The sequence below is a fragment of the Protomyces lactucae-debilis genome (genome assembly GCF_002105105.1).
Source record: "Protomyces lactucae-debilis strain 12-1054 chromosome Unknown BCR37scaffold_15, whole genome shotgun sequence".
NCBI lineage: Eukaryota > Fungi > Ascomycota > Taphrinomycetes > Taphrinales > Protomycetaceae > Protomyces > Protomyces lactucae-debilis.
In genome coordinates, this window is record NW_024468007.1 from 115,076 (window position 1) to 128,806 (window position 13,731).

General features: G+C 51.3%; 9 protein-coding genes across 9 annotated transcripts; 3 read left to right on the forward strand and 6 right to left on the reverse strand.

Annotated features, from left to right (window-relative positions):
• Positions 1-41: 41 nt before the first annotated feature.
• Positions 42-476, reverse strand: BCR37DRAFT_394162 (uncharacterized protein; the record flags this gene model as incomplete). Its single annotated transcript, XM_040871420.1, has 2 exons — positions 42-146; positions 189-476. 2 exons carry the CDS (start codon positions 474-476, stop codon positions 42-44), a joined length of 393 nt encoding a protein of 130 aa, XP_040723802.1.
• A 74-nt stretch (positions 477-550) lies between these two features.
• Positions 551-1,737, forward strand: BCR37DRAFT_90583 (mitochondrial glyco protein). The gene has a single exon (XM_040872522.1). The coding sequence runs from the start codon at positions 622-624 to the stop codon at positions 1,456-1,458; it is 837 nt and encodes a 278-aa protein (XP_040723803.1). The 5' UTR covers positions 551-621; the 3' UTR covers positions 1,459-1,737.
• Positions 1,698-1,874, reverse strand: BCR37DRAFT_349699 (50S ribosomal protein L33; the record flags this gene model as incomplete). Its single annotated transcript, XM_040867945.1, has 1 exon — positions 1,698-1,874. One exon carries the CDS (start codon positions 1,872-1,874, stop codon positions 1,698-1,700), a length of 177 nt encoding a protein of 58 aa, XP_040723804.1.
• A 142-nt stretch (positions 1,875-2,016) lies between these two features.
• Positions 2,017-6,054, reverse strand: BCR37DRAFT_388458 (Lecithin:cholesterol acyltransferase-domain-containing protein; the record flags this gene model as incomplete). The annotated part of the gene is made up of 5 exons (XM_040870626.1): positions 2,017-4,125; positions 4,247-4,474; positions 4,523-4,841; positions 4,895-5,018; positions 5,121-6,054. The coding sequence occupies 5 exons, from the start codon at positions 6,052-6,054 to the stop codon at positions 2,017-2,019; spliced, it is 3,714 nt and encodes a 1,237-aa protein (XP_040723805.1).
• Positions 6,055-6,360: 306 nt separating this feature from the next.
• BCR37DRAFT_90665 (uncharacterized protein) lies at positions 6,361-7,965 on the forward strand. Its single transcript, XM_040872523.1, has one exon. It carries the CDS (start codon positions 6,667-6,669, stop codon positions 7,684-7,686), a length of 1,020 nt encoding a protein of 339 aa, XP_040723806.1. The 5' UTR covers positions 6,361-6,666; the 3' UTR covers positions 7,687-7,965.
• Positions 7,966-8,455: 490 nt separating this feature from the next.
• BCR37DRAFT_91348 (uncharacterized protein) lies at positions 8,456-9,495 on the reverse strand. Its single transcript, XM_040872528.1, has 3 exons — positions 8,838-9,495; positions 8,530-8,798; positions 8,456-8,486 (listed from the first exon to the last, which is right to left on the reverse strand). The coding sequence occupies exons 1-2, from the start codon at positions 9,283-9,285 to the stop codon at positions 8,749-8,751; spliced, it is 498 nt and encodes a 165-aa protein (XP_040723807.1). The 5' UTR covers positions 9,286-9,495; the 3' UTR covers positions 8,456-8,486; positions 8,530-8,748.
• A 67-nt stretch (positions 9,496-9,562) lies between these two features.
• Positions 9,563-10,762, forward strand: BCR37DRAFT_381600 (uncharacterized protein). Its single transcript, XM_040869731.1, has 2 exons — positions 9,563-9,655; positions 9,696-10,762. Exon 2 carries the CDS (start codon positions 9,706-9,708, stop codon positions 10,735-10,737), a length of 1,032 nt encoding a protein of 343 aa, XP_040723808.1. The 5' UTR covers positions 9,563-9,655; positions 9,696-9,705; the 3' UTR covers positions 10,738-10,762.
• Positions 10,763-10,821: 59 nt separating this feature from the next.
• On the reverse strand, positions 10,822-11,767 carry BCR37DRAFT_90692 (uncharacterized protein). Its single transcript, XM_040872525.1, has one exon. The coding sequence runs from the start codon at positions 11,410-11,412 to the stop codon at positions 10,906-10,908; it is 507 nt and encodes a 168-aa protein (XP_040723809.1). The 5' UTR covers positions 11,413-11,767; the 3' UTR covers positions 10,822-10,905.
• BCR37DRAFT_381603 (uncharacterized protein) lies at positions 11,439-12,254 on the reverse strand. The gene is made up of 2 exons (XM_040869732.1): positions 11,703-12,254; positions 11,439-11,656 (listed from the first exon to the last, which is right to left on the reverse strand). The coding sequence occupies exons 1-2, from the start codon at positions 11,908-11,910 to the stop codon at positions 11,532-11,534; spliced, it is 333 nt and encodes a 110-aa protein (XP_040723810.1). The 5' UTR covers positions 11,911-12,254; the 3' UTR covers positions 11,439-11,531.
• Between the last annotated feature and the right edge of the window lie 1,477 nt (positions 12,255-13,731).

Consider the following 13,731-nt stretch of genomic DNA (forward strand, 5'->3'; position numbering starts at 1 on the left):
AATTTAATGGATATCTGATCGCATTGACAGGGTGGTTGGATTCATGCCACTTCATGTTCGTGTAGGAGCATATTGGCGATGCCTTCCTTGACAAGATAGATATGATCACATCGACCGCATGTCATCTTTCCTTCCTTGATGGATGTCTAGTCGTTAGCGCAACACAGGCAAGCGTACGAAGAATGTACCTCGAGCAAGAGATTGTGCAGCGATTTGAGAACAGCCAAATCATCCTCCTTCTCTATTGACAAACTTTCTGGCTTTTCTGACGGTAGCGCAGTACTTCCTAGTTGCGCACACGTCTTGACAAGCGCAGGCCACTCGATACGTGGTAGAATATTGGTCAGAAAAGCAGGATTGAAGTCAAGCTCGCTGATCTCTAGTTGGCAATCACTCAGATTCAGCGGATAGGCTTCAGCAGTGCCGCGACATTGTTTGACGGCACAAGTGAGGAAGTTGGTAGTGAGGAGCTTCATCCTGCTAGCGTCTAGATACAGAATAGAACAAAAAAGTGTAGTCTCTTGCGATGGGTGAAGCCTGCGACAAATCTTCAATTTTGGTCAAGCACACACGCGCAGGGCCAAGAACATCCACTCGATTCCTTCACATCCATACTTCGCCATGTTCTCTCGTCGTGTCCGTTCATTCTTGGCGAAACATGCTACGAGGTCTACACTCCCAGCCAGGGTTGTCCTTGCACGGGCGCCAGCCGTGGTCTCTCGCTGCGCTACGCCCATCGCCTCACGGACCTTCGTCGCATCTTCCTTCCAGCGCGGCCAAGGGACCGTCGACTCTGAACTATCCGCCAAACTCTCTAGTGAGATTCAAATTGAGTCAGAAATGAAGGAATACGAAGACATGCCGGAAGCTGTGCAGACTTTTTTGCAAAGTTCCTCCTTCACAGTGGAAGATCTGCCTGGTACGGATGAAGTCACGCTGAGTAGAACCTTTGGCAATGAGGAGATCAAGATTGTCTTTTCAGTGGCAGACATGAATAATGCAGAGGAGGCAGCGGAAGAGTTTGAGGATGAATCAACCGAAACGGACGCGAAGCCTGCTGCAGAGGCCACGGAGGATGGTGCGGGCGAGGATGGAGAGGCAGCGAGCTTCCCTGTGCGATGCAACATTACCATCACCAAGGACTCTAGCCCAGCAGCTCTGTGCATCGACACAGTCACGCAAGACGGCATCTTCATCATTGACTCGATGGTTCTCTACAAGGATGCGAAACTCGCCAAGACGGACTCAGCGGAAGCAGATTGGAAGCGTCGCGAGGCCTACATGGGCCCTCCTTTCAGTAATCTGGATGAGGACTTGCAGATTCTAATGGAGAAGTTTTTGGAGGAACGGGACATCAATACTGCATTGGCACTGTTCATCCCGGACTATGTGGATTACAAGGAGGCGAGGGAGTATGAGGCTTGGCTCCATGGTCTCAAGGACTTTGTTGATGCCTAAGTTTGCGTAGTCGACGTATGACAATGAAAGTGTTCCCTCCTGGTTGCCAGCTGACATATGACGACGCCGACAATGACAGTGAAGTAGGTCTTTGTATATACATGGCCGCCAGCCGTGTCGTCGGGTCTGGAGCAGAGGGTGATAAATGGTTGATTCCACTGTTTTGTTGAAGGTAAAGAGATACAGTATTCGCATGCGCCCACCTCTCAAGCTCTCACAGGTTCACGGGCAGTCCCACATCATTTCTTCAACCGTACCTCCTCGAACATAACCCGCGCATTGACTTTCGGATCGAATTTCACCATGTTGAGTTTATAAGCTGCCAACCGCGGCCGTTGTCGAACATAGGATGTGCCTGTCCCTGCTGTCGAAAGCAGTTTGACGAGAATGTTGCGCGCGCGTGCCTTCTTTGCCATGCTGACTGCAGCTTACTGAGATGTCTTCCTCTGCAGAGTTGAGCAGTCGTCGCTTTTGCTCTTCACGGGAGATTCGGTTCAGATGGGGGAACATCAGCACCAGCGAACATCTTGCTCTATACAATGATGGAGTGATCTGGCTCTACTGGATATCGATCCGTCTGCTATACTTGACGATCTCAGACAGGATCTGCTCCTCGATCTGCTCACCATGCCCTGCAGCAACGCGCAAAATCAGCTCGCTCAATTCGGGTCTGCCAAGAATATCGACATGGTCCGCCGTCTTGGGCCCACCTCGAATATCAAACAAGTCTTCCTCATGCTGCATCTCATACACCTTGATGGGAATCTTGCTTGGATTGAACCTTGGGATCTCCTTCCAAGCATGTGCACACATATATCCGCTTGACAACAATGCAACAGTTCCATCGCCTTCTCCCATTTGCACACCCTTCTCCAAATTCTCTTGCTTATTCGTGACCGTATTATCAATGAAGCTTGACCGCACAAATGGAATGTCCATGGGTGTCGTATGCGTAACATTCCGGTCTCGTGGATTCTTGGATTGATCCTGCAACATATCTCTCCCTAGATTCTGCTGCTCAAAGTCAGATGTCTCGTAGTAGTAGGTGCGTTCAGTTGGCTTGCCAATACCATACATGCAGAAAATCTTCATGTCTGGTGCATCTGGCAGCGCAGTCTCCAGGGGGTTGATCCATTTTTCAGGCTTGTCATTATTGGCGAGAACTTCTTCGAGCGTGTCTGCAATACCGTGTGAGTAGTTGGTTGCTAGCATGCGATGGAAATGATGATCCGTATGCTGCAACAAGTACTCCATTGACTTGTCCATCGTCATGTTGCCAGGTATCACCGAGTCGCTGTCGGGATCAATCGTTGCTGGTGTCTTGAACTTGAAGAAATTGCCAAAACTAGAGCCATTGCGCAACTCTGGATCATCTGGCGCACTGTCCATTGTTCCCCATATCCGATCGCCACCCTTTGGCAGCATCGATGCAATGCCTGGCAACGTCCGTAGAATCTGAGCACGTTCCTTTCTTGAAAAGAAGGTTTCGAGGCCATAGACACTGAATGCATTGAGTTGTGCTGTATCCTTCATCTCACCACTGACGAGCGCAGCAACTGCTTTGGGAGTCCCAAGCATACTGCCTGAGATGTTGATCCATGTATCAATATGCCGATTGACCCAGTCCTTGCCACCATTACCATGTTTCTCATGCTCGACCCATTTCATAAAGTAAAACAAAACTTGCGAGCCCATCGAGTGAGATACGAGAACGGTCTTCTTGCCGGTCGACAAATTTGCAGATTCGATATGCAACTTGAGTTTTGTAAAGTAATGATCTCGATTCTCGAGATTTGAAAAGGATAAGCGCCAGTCATACGCTGCGGTGAACATGTTGTTTGGCTCTCCACCAAGAGCACTGACGTTCTCAAGAATCTTATTCCAGATCCAGTAGCCGGTAATGAAGAAGTCTGTGGCATCAAAACCTGTAGCGGCTCGAAGTTTCGCACTGCCATCCGCAGGGTCGAGCCCTGATATGGGGTCCAAGCTGATTTGCTTGGTCCAGCACGCCTTGTCAGTCAGCATACAACGTAGCATCGACCAAGATCCCCAAAGCCGTTTCCGGTAAAAAGGCGCCGCACACCCTTCAGTGGACCAAGATTCCAAGCCTGTTGAAATAACACCTGGCAGCATCACGAGTGGAAAGGCCAGCGATAATCCTTCATTCTTCAATTTTCGACCAACACTGAATGCATTATGATCACTTGCAGCAGACTTGGCACGCTGCTCAGACATACGCGTCACCTCTTTTAGTACGCGATCCGGTAAGCGCGCCGACAACTCATCCCAGTAGTCTGGAAGCCCAAGCTCCGTCAAGTCAATCTTGTCTTTTGCGAAATACATGGCAGACAAGACACCGATGCATGCACCTGCAATGAGGAACCAGCGACGACCCCATGGCCGTTTCGGTTGTGCTTTATGCGACGGTGGCCGTTGTGCTGTACGTGTGGATTTGGGACGGGGTGCAGGTGGTCTGCTGGGTGGTTTGGAGGCAGGCACCTCTTGGGGTGTTTGAGTGGCCTCTGAGATTGTTGCCTGGTGCCCGTCCCTGGCAGCTGCGTCCTTCCTCATCTGCTGCAAGTGTAGCTGATGCTGGTGCTGTGTGGGTTCCTTGATCTGTTTATTTCTTTTGGCAGAACTGACAGCGGGAATGACGCACTCTGGCGGCTAGTAGCTGGCAGGTAGCACTACAGGGACTATAGACGGAAGATTGCACTACGTATCACTTTGCAGCATACAGATAGACAGACACATCAACGGCATCGAGCATCACCTCTCACAGGCCAACCTTGGCATCCACTCCATCCTTTGCCAACCAGCCGCCATCCACAGTGTAGTAGCCGGTACTCTCCTTGCTCATCACATGTCGTCCCACTCTTCCGCCAAACTCCTTGAAGGCCTCTGACTTGTGGTGCACATCGAACAGCGCTGCACGCGACTCGTAAATCTCAAAAACGGTCAATTTGGCTTCATCATCCACCGATTTGAGGAACAGGTATGCCAGCGTCGAGGGTTCCTGACAGGTTAGTATAGATGTTCGAAAAGCGCATGACGGAGTGCATACGTTGTCGTGAACATAGCGGATGAGATCACCAGCAGCTTCGAAGATAGCATCGCGGGCCTCTGCATCGTGACACTTGAGTTCAGCCAGCCAGACAAATTGGCCCTTTGGCACAGACACCTCGCCTCTTCCCAAGAAGCCCATGACGGGTTCATAGTAGTTCATCTGTAGGTCAGACTTCAAGCACTCGCCCACGACCACTGCGCCAAACTCCTTCAACTTGTCAGTCTTGAAGTGCTTGTCGCAATCTGCTTTCGAAGCATAATTCTCAAATAGCAGGATATCGTCTGGATCGCTTTCCGAGCAATAAGCAAAGTAGGCGCTGTTGTTTTCTGTAGCGGTTTGCTTGTACATGGGCTCGAGGGCTCCAAGCACCTTAGCGCCCATGCCTTCTTTGCAGTGCAGTTTGGGGATGACGATGTAGCCCATATTGATGATGAACTGTTAGGCGCGAGGAAAGGTAGATGAGGGACAGAGGCCTGCTTGTGTAGTCCTTGGTCTTTGGGGTGGAGTGTGCAGCTGCCGCTGTGAAGTCATTTTGCGGAGGATTCCAAGCGACAATTGGGAACTACAAGTACAAACTATGAACCTCGAGACAAACCCTTGATTTGCATCTGCCTTGACGCAGGCCGCTGTGTCTCCAGCAAATCTCGCTCCTTGGGCACACCAGCCAATAGATCCACGTCTTTATCCTTACCGTGTAACCGCTCAGCCAGTGTCAACCGAGACTTCTCTCGACCACCTGCAGGCAAGGCCCTCAGTCCAGCCATCAAATCGCCCTTCGGCAACGTCTTTCGCATCTGTTGCTTCTCCGCTTGTCGTACAGCAGCTGGTCGTCGTCGCGCTGCTTCCTCCGCCTCTGCAATTCGCGCCGCAAAGACATCTCCACCCGCTGCTTCCGTACGCGCCTCTTTATCCCTCCGTAAATCCAAAAGATCCTGCTCATCGTTGTCAAGTGGCAAATGTAATCGCTCAGCAAGTGATCGCGTATCGCGCGGTTCTTTGCGACGTCTAGAGGTATCGTAGGGTGTTGTTCGACTACTGCGTTTCGCTTGCCTTTCGACTCGATTGAAGGTATTTCGACGCTCATCTTCTGGATGCAAAAGATACCACCGACTGCGCTCTGCTGCTCTCGGAGGCTTCACATCCGCTGAAGTTGCACGCCGTACAGTCAAAGCAACATTCGGTTTATCTGCATGAATCTTTGCCGGCAGCGTCTGAGTGGTTGTCACCGCTGTCGGATTGCCATCGACGAGTTGCCTCAAGAGTTCTGTTGCATCCTCAGGCGTCTTCATGACTAAGTTGAGGGAATGGTCATCGATCCATTCAATCTTGGGCAAGAAGGCATCATAAAATAACGCAACCCAATCACCGACATCGCGCGTAGACAAGTGTTCAACACCAGCGATATACAGCGCCTCTGTGCGCGGCGTCGGGTCCGTCATGGAGACATCGGTCGTGCCTGTCGGTGGTGCAGACGCGTCAGGCATGGGCATATTGTCATCGTACATGTCGGCATCGAAATGATCTGCCATGGCGACTGTCCAAAAAGTCTGGTCCAGCGCGGTCCTTTTGATTGCAAGTGCTGAGGCTGGCTGGCGATGGTGGATGATGTGCTCTTGCCATTGTCGCGCCGTACTTTTCTGGGCGGAAGTCGAGATGGGAGGACTCAGGGCTCAAAATTGGGCAAGGCATTCAGGGGCCTCAAGCTACGATCCATTCTTCAGGTGAAGTGAGAGGAGATGCAAACCTACGAATGCAGCAGCAGACGCTTTTTGGATCTGATCAAGGAGAGGCAAGGCTTGGCCCGCTGTGCAGCGTGAAGTGTGCTTATTGCTCATTGATCAATGATATGAGCATTGATGCTACCTCGGAATCTGCGAATTCCCATGCTAAGCAACATCTTATGGAGAATGGTCAGGGGGTGCGGCCCACGATCAAAGTCTTGCAGGAGTATCAGCACCTGGCCAGCACGCTCGCTTGACAAGGCTGGCATAGGATCTTAGTAACTGCCCAGCACTTCTGTCTGGGACGTACGAGTTCAAGACACGCAACTCATCTACGAACCTCAACCTCGCAGTCCGCTCGCGCCGCTTTGTAAGACCTCTTCTCACTGATTGATTGCTGATTCCAGCAGGACGCAGCAGATGAGACTCCCTGTTGTGGCTTCCAAAGCTATAGGTCCTTTCGCCTTATCGTTCCTTCTTCTCCTCTTTTACCAGGGAAGCCAAGCAAAGGGGCAGGACTGCCAGACGCTCTCAGTCAGAGCGAATCTATATGTGCACTTTGCACGCCTTCCAACTTGCGAGCCGTGTTCGCCCTTGGGAACCTCGAGGGACAAAGAGCGGAAGGCCTTTCCTTGTCCGGATGTATGCGATCAGCGCATTGCTGACTTGATGTACGACACCGCAAAGTTTCGTCTCGACCCATGCATGCGTGTCATGAACCCCGACAATTTGTCAGAATGGGATATACTTTTTCGGGATCCAAACAGAGAGAACTACCCATTTCAGGTTCCTGGCCGACAAATTTGTCATTGCTCAGTCACACTCGTAGTTCAGCGTCTGGTGAAGCGGCTCCCTGATACGGATCCACGTCAGTCTCCTTTCGCTCCAATCCTTTGTGCATACCCTTATCCAGGACAGCGGATGGTTTCTCGGCCATTGAGAATCAAGTCTGAGCATTGGTATCCAGCGTTGCAAGTGAGCATGGAAGGATGGGAATACGGCACACCCCTACGAGAGGTGGGTTGGATTTATGCCGACATGGAGCCGTACCCTGTACAGCAGCCTTCAATCTGTTGCGATGCAGGAGTGCGAGACCTTCGATATGCTGAGGATACGAGCAACCAAATAGCCTCAGGAGTACGACTGGACCTCGACAGTAATTGCACCATCAAATTTGGTCATCACAGGACTTTGCTTCAGGGCCAGGGAGTACTGTGTTGTACACCTGACGTTTGGGGAGGTATCAGAAAGCGGCTTGTGCAACTGCACGAAAAGGACCCAGACTGGCGGACTTACAGGAATGAGATTGTCAATCTGAGGAGTCAAATCGGAATACTTTGCTTCCGCCATAGCAACGACACATCCCTGGCAGACCTGGTGAAGACTGCTGTGACTCCACAATGGCTATCCAACGGGGTTTTTTACATGGAATTTCGTTAATGCCTCGGCCCAGGGAAAAGTCGCTTTGATAAGTCGAGCCTTAGAAAAGGCCGCTTGCTAGCTTGAATAGAATGTTCTCAAACTGAGCTAGCTTCCAGAATACTTGACATTTTGAACGAACATCCTTGAGCTAGGTAATTTTGCAAAAAGGTTGTGGTGCTTGACATATTGCGCTCAGCATGCAGCAGAGCTACTTAAGCACAAACAGCTTTCAATGTCCTGTTACAGATGTCAATCTCTGTGCAGAGAATGTTCGCCGTGTGCGGAATCATAAACCGGCGAAGTACCGTCATAAGATCGGCGAACAATCCGCCACTTTGCGGCCGGACTGTATCGTAGGGATAGGCGAGAATAAGCACGCCTCTACCAGGGCCAATCAGTCGATAGTAGAGAATGCAGCTGCCACGAGGTGAAGCTCAATACATGCAGTAGCGACAGTGGTTGTAGCAGCTAGTCCATCTACGACACACTGCAGACGCGCTGCCGCATTCTTAGCTTTCTTGGCAGACTTGTGGGGCTTCTTCGCTTGTTTAGCTGCAGTCTTGGCCTTGCTCATGGATGTGCTGCGCTGTTCTGCATCTTGTGCCTTGGCTGATAGCTTCGATGTTTTTCAGGCTAGAGATGCATCGTTAGTATGTCATGATTCCATTGTTCTGGTAGGAGCAACAGAAGTGTATACCTTGCGAGACGAGGAGCCTTCATATTGTCCTCTGCCTGCCTTCTAGCTACTGGTCAGTCTTATAGAAACAAAGATGGGACAGCTATACCTTGGAGAAACCAAACTTCTTGTCTGCTTGACGCTACATTTTGTTAGCCAAAGACTCCTCTGCCTGAAGAGCTCACACTGTGCTGGGACGAGATTGGCTGCAATTGCATTCGTCTGTCACTACATGAGGCCGAAAGGAGGAACCCACAACTCTCGATGCAGCCTCGTCGTGACCATCATTTTCAGAGAAGATGAAAGCGGCTGTCTTGCAGTGGGAGTCCCCGTCATCAACGCGAGCAAACGACGCTCTACGGGCATCGTCGTGTGCGTTGCTGAGGTCATCATCTCTTGAAGCATCAGCAGTAGTAGCCTCTTTGTAGACTTTCGCTTTGCGCTTCTTTTGGCACTTTAGTCAAGAGCTTGCGAGGTATAGAGCCACTCTCACCGCTTCTTTCACTACCTTCGCGTGGTGCTGGCAGATGGTCAAGGCAATACATTGCCCATGAGCTCATCCAAGTACAGGACAAAACTTTTACAGTTTGCGAATAATAATTCGTAGTTCCTCCATGCTTCGGTAACGCCACGAGACCCTTGCATATCAACCATGATCTTATATGTGTCCCTGAGGTATCGTTCCTGTCCGGATATGGCGCTCCATGTGGCGTCGCGCAATGGTGTGCGTGGCCAAAGTCCCATTGTGTGACGTATCGTCTCCGCAACAGGAGCATCGGTGTATGGTGCAGCGCAGTCCTTTGATTGCAAGTGCTGAGGCTGGCTGGCGATGGTGGATGATGTGCTCTTGCCATTGTCGCGCCGTACTTTTCTGGGCGGAAGTCGAAATGGGAGGGCTCAAAATTGGCCAGGGCATTCAGGGGCCTCAAGCTACGATCCATTGTTCAGGCGACGTGAGAGGAGATGCAAATCTGTGAACGCGGCAGCAGAGGTCTTTTGGATATGATCAAGGAGAGGCAAGGCTTGGCCCGCTGTGCAGCGTGAAGTGTCCTCATTGCTCAATGATTTGAGCATTGATGCTATCTCGGAATCTGCAAGTTTCCATGCTAAGCAACATCATGTGAAGAATGCTCAGGGGCTGCGGCCCACAATCAAAGTCTTGCAGGTGTATCAGGATCTGGCCAGCACGCTCGCTTGACAAGGCTGGCATAGGATCTTAGTAACTGCCCAGCACTTCTGTCCGGGACGTACGAGTTCAAGACACGCAACTCATCTACGATCCTCAATCTCGCAGTCCGCTCGCGCCGCCGTGTAATATCTCTCCTCAATACTTGATTGCTAATTCCAGCAGAACACAGCAGATGAGACTGCCTGTTGTGGCTTCCAAAGCTATAGGGCACCTCGCCTTATCGCTTCTTCTTCTCAACCTCCAACATGGAAGCCAGGCTGAAGAACCAGACTGCAAGATGTTAGTGGTCAAAGCGAATTCAGTGATAAGTCTCAAACGCCCTTTCACTTGCGGACAGTGCTGGCCTTCGGGATCTAGGGACCAGCAGGACCCAGAAGAAACGGATGAAGATTATTGCGCGGAAGCCTGTGATGAGCGCATTGCTGACTTTATCTACGACACGGCAAAGTATCGTTGCGACCCATGCATGCATATCAGAATGTCCAGCAATTTGTCGGAGTGGGATGTGCTCTTTCGAGTCCCACATTCAAGGGTAGATAAGATCAAAAACGTCGCGACATGCCGATGCTCAGTCACAATGGTAGTTCAGCGTTTCTTGAGGACGCCCCCTGCCGAGTCTCTTCATCCGGCGTCTCCTATCGCACCATTGCATTGCTCCGACACTTGGGTACGATACCGAATGGTAACAGCGCCATTGAGACTGATGAAGGAGTCGTGGTACCCAGCATTGAGGAAGACAAGCAAGACAAGCAACAGTCACAGTGCGAGCCGCCAAGACGGAAGATGGGTGCACAACCTTGACCTAAGGGTGCTTGCGCATGGCGTTGCTGATGTTGATTGCAATGCGGGAATGCAAGACTTGCATAATGAAGAGGACGTATCCGACTACATTTCCCCGAAAAAGACGCTTGACGTCCACAGTAATTGCACCATCAAGTACGCTGGCCGCGGCAATCCGCTTTGGGGCAATCTCGGACTGCGCTGTGATACTAACGCATGGGTGGGGATCAGAAAGCGACTTGAATCGCTTTATCAGGCCGACAAGGATGGCAAAACACACCTGGAGGACGTGATAAAGAAACACAAATACCTCAGGGATTTCTGCGTGAGCCAAGGATACTACGCCGCATTGAAACCACTGATGGCTGCCATGGAGGACGATCAGCTGCTTCAGCCAGCTTATTGGGGATATGGAAATTTGTAGCGAGACTAGTCGAGTAGAAGCTGCTGTCATAAAGCAAGCCTTGAAATGCAAGCTTTTGCGCTTGACTAGAAGCCTTTGGACTTGATTCAACCCTTGGGGCATTTTGCCGTTCGTTAGAACGTCCTTGAGCTCGAACACCTTGAAAGTGGAAGTGTTGGCCAGTATTGCTCAGCATGCAAAGCTTCTCAAGCACATACAGCTTCCGGTAACCTGCAAGTGTACAATAGTCCTGGTCATGAAGCTCGAGGTCGTGCTCTGGCTCCAGCCTTCAGATGGGTGAAATGAACGTATGCCTGCCCAATTCCGAATTCCCGCCCTTGCAGCGCTTGACGATAACATGTTCGCAGTCGAGGCGACTGCGTATTCTACCTGACGTATGGAACTAGTGGCTGATGTGTCGGAAGGCCATGCCGCCATACCCTGTCTATACTTGGTAGTCACGCAGATCCTGCAGCTGGATTGCGGTACGGAAAAATTCCACGCCTGGTAATCGGGTGATAAGCGGAAGACTGACGCGGTGAGATAACAGGCGACAAACGTTAGAATATGGCGCTGGTGACAAAAGGGCGATGATTGACGCGTAGAAAACTGGTGTTCAACGGGCGCCGATCGCGATCGACAATCGCTGGTGACTAGCACGTAGGGAGCTGCAGGTGGCGAGCCAGGGCTTTGCATGGATTAGACATAGCTCTAGAGCAAGAAAGGCTTACTATACTCCCTACGAATGTTGTGCAAGGTGTTTTGCGCGCTTGCTACGTTTACGTGCTTGTCGTGCCTGCGTGTTGTCGTCTTGCTCATAGTGTGGCGCATTGTGTCGTGTATTGCGTCGTGCTTGTCGTGCCTGCATGTCGTTCTCGTCGTGGTGGACTACCTGCTGCTCTGCTTCTACCTCTGCCAGGCGCTGATCGTGCCTCGATTGCTGTTGTCAGTAAGCATCTGTTGCGTAGATTGTTGGGCATCATTACGTACGGTGACTTGCAGATTCTTGGCACCATGCTGAAAGATAGCCATGGAAATCCAGTGCGCTTGTGCCCTGCAGGCAGGCAACGTAAAGTCCCGTTCAAGATGACGGACTGCCTTCCTCAGCTCGGCATGGTCTAGATCGTTCTCCTGAATGCGTTTGACACAGCGCAGTGTATCAGGAGAGATGGGAACGTTGTCAGGTGAAGCCATTGGATCGTTGTTGACTGTACCTGCTGCGAGACCGGCTCGAGGCTGCTGAGCTGGTCCGTGAACAACGCCGGGAAGACACTTGGTTCAAAGGTATTGAGCAAGAATCCATCATGCTGATCATCTGTATCAAGAGCCAGTGAGCGCTTTACTTGCTCTGCCGTGCCATTGCTAAGGATGAGGATGTTGGCTGTCCATTTCTTTGGCAGGTCGCCCTACGGGAAAATCGCTGGTGAAGACGGGTGCACACTGGTGACTCGCGGATGACTCGCGGGCGATAAACCGGTAACGCTGGTGAAATACTGGAGCAAACCGGAACACCACTTCCAGACGCTGGTGAAAAACCGGCGATCGACGGAAGACAAACAGCAGACGCTGGTGACTTCTGTTGCCTGCACTACAGCTACGCCTTCAGATAGCACGTCCGAGTAAACACATACGCTGGCATTCGTCCAGCTCATGCACAACTATTGAGATGGAAGCAATTCTATCTACGACGTGTCCAAACAACATGATTCCCCAACCTGCAAATGGAAGCATCGTTCGATGCAGAACGTAGAATCAGGTGAGTTGCCAGACGCCAGCTATTCTACGAGAGCGGCTTTGCTCCTAAGGCTTCAAAAAGCAAGGAAGTCGAGTCATCGATGTGATGTGCTCGTTGTGAAGTTGTGAAGTTGTGAGGTTGGACTTTGTTTTGAACTTTGACCATTTTGCACGTCTGAAGCTCGCGCACCTCGCAATCGCTACAAACCACAGTACGCTTCATAGTCGCTGCACACGCAAGCGTTCCACTCTAGACGCGCATCTCTGCAGTCTATCTTCCTTCGAAACTGTCTCTCAAGTGCGTCTGACCAGCAAAGTCGGATCAATGCTGTCCTGCGAGGCGCGGTAGAGTCCAACCTGCCAAGCAAATGAACAGCCAACATCCTCAACCTTGACTCTGCAAGAGCGAAACAAGCAGCGTATCTACTAGCCCTTGCATCAGATGATCAGCATGCTAGAGTCTTGCTCAATACCCTCGATCCAAGCGTCTTCTCCGCGTCGTTCACGGAACCAGCTCAGCAGCCTCGAGCTGGCATCGCAGCGAATACAGCCAACAACGAACCCATGGCTTTATCTGACAGCGTCTCTATCTCTTCTGATTCACCGCGCTGAGTCTAAAGCATTCAGGAGGACGATCTAGACCGATTTGAACGCCTTGCACACGATACACGCATGACAAAGGAACCAGCACGACTACGACGCGTGTCAAGAGATAATTCCAAGCGCAATGAGATCCAGGCTGTCGACCCATTCTCAGAACGTTGCCGATCTAAAGAAGACAGTCCGTCGTCTTGATCGCGACTTCACGTCGCTTGCCAGGGCGCCAGCGAAGCGGATTTCCATGGCCATCTCTCAGCATGGTATCAAGAATCTGCAAGTAGCCGTACGTGATGACGTCCAACAATCTACGCAACGGGTCCTTACTGACAACAGCAATTGAGGCACAACAAGCGTCTGACAGAGGCAGAGGCTGAGCAGCAGGGGACCGACGACGAGAACGATAAGCAGGCACGACACGCACGGCGCAACACAGGAAAAATCACGTTACGCCATGAGCAAGACGACGACACGCAGGCACGACAAGGACGATGCAACACACAAAACACCGCGCCATACCATGAGCAAGACGACGACAGCGATACGGACGCCGCACAACCACGTCGTACGGTACACCAATTCCTTCGCTGGTTTTGAATCACACTGACTACTACAGGGCAAACGCGACGGCGAAAGCTCAACTTCTCCAGGCTGCAGCGAATGACAGGAGTGACCGCGCCGCCG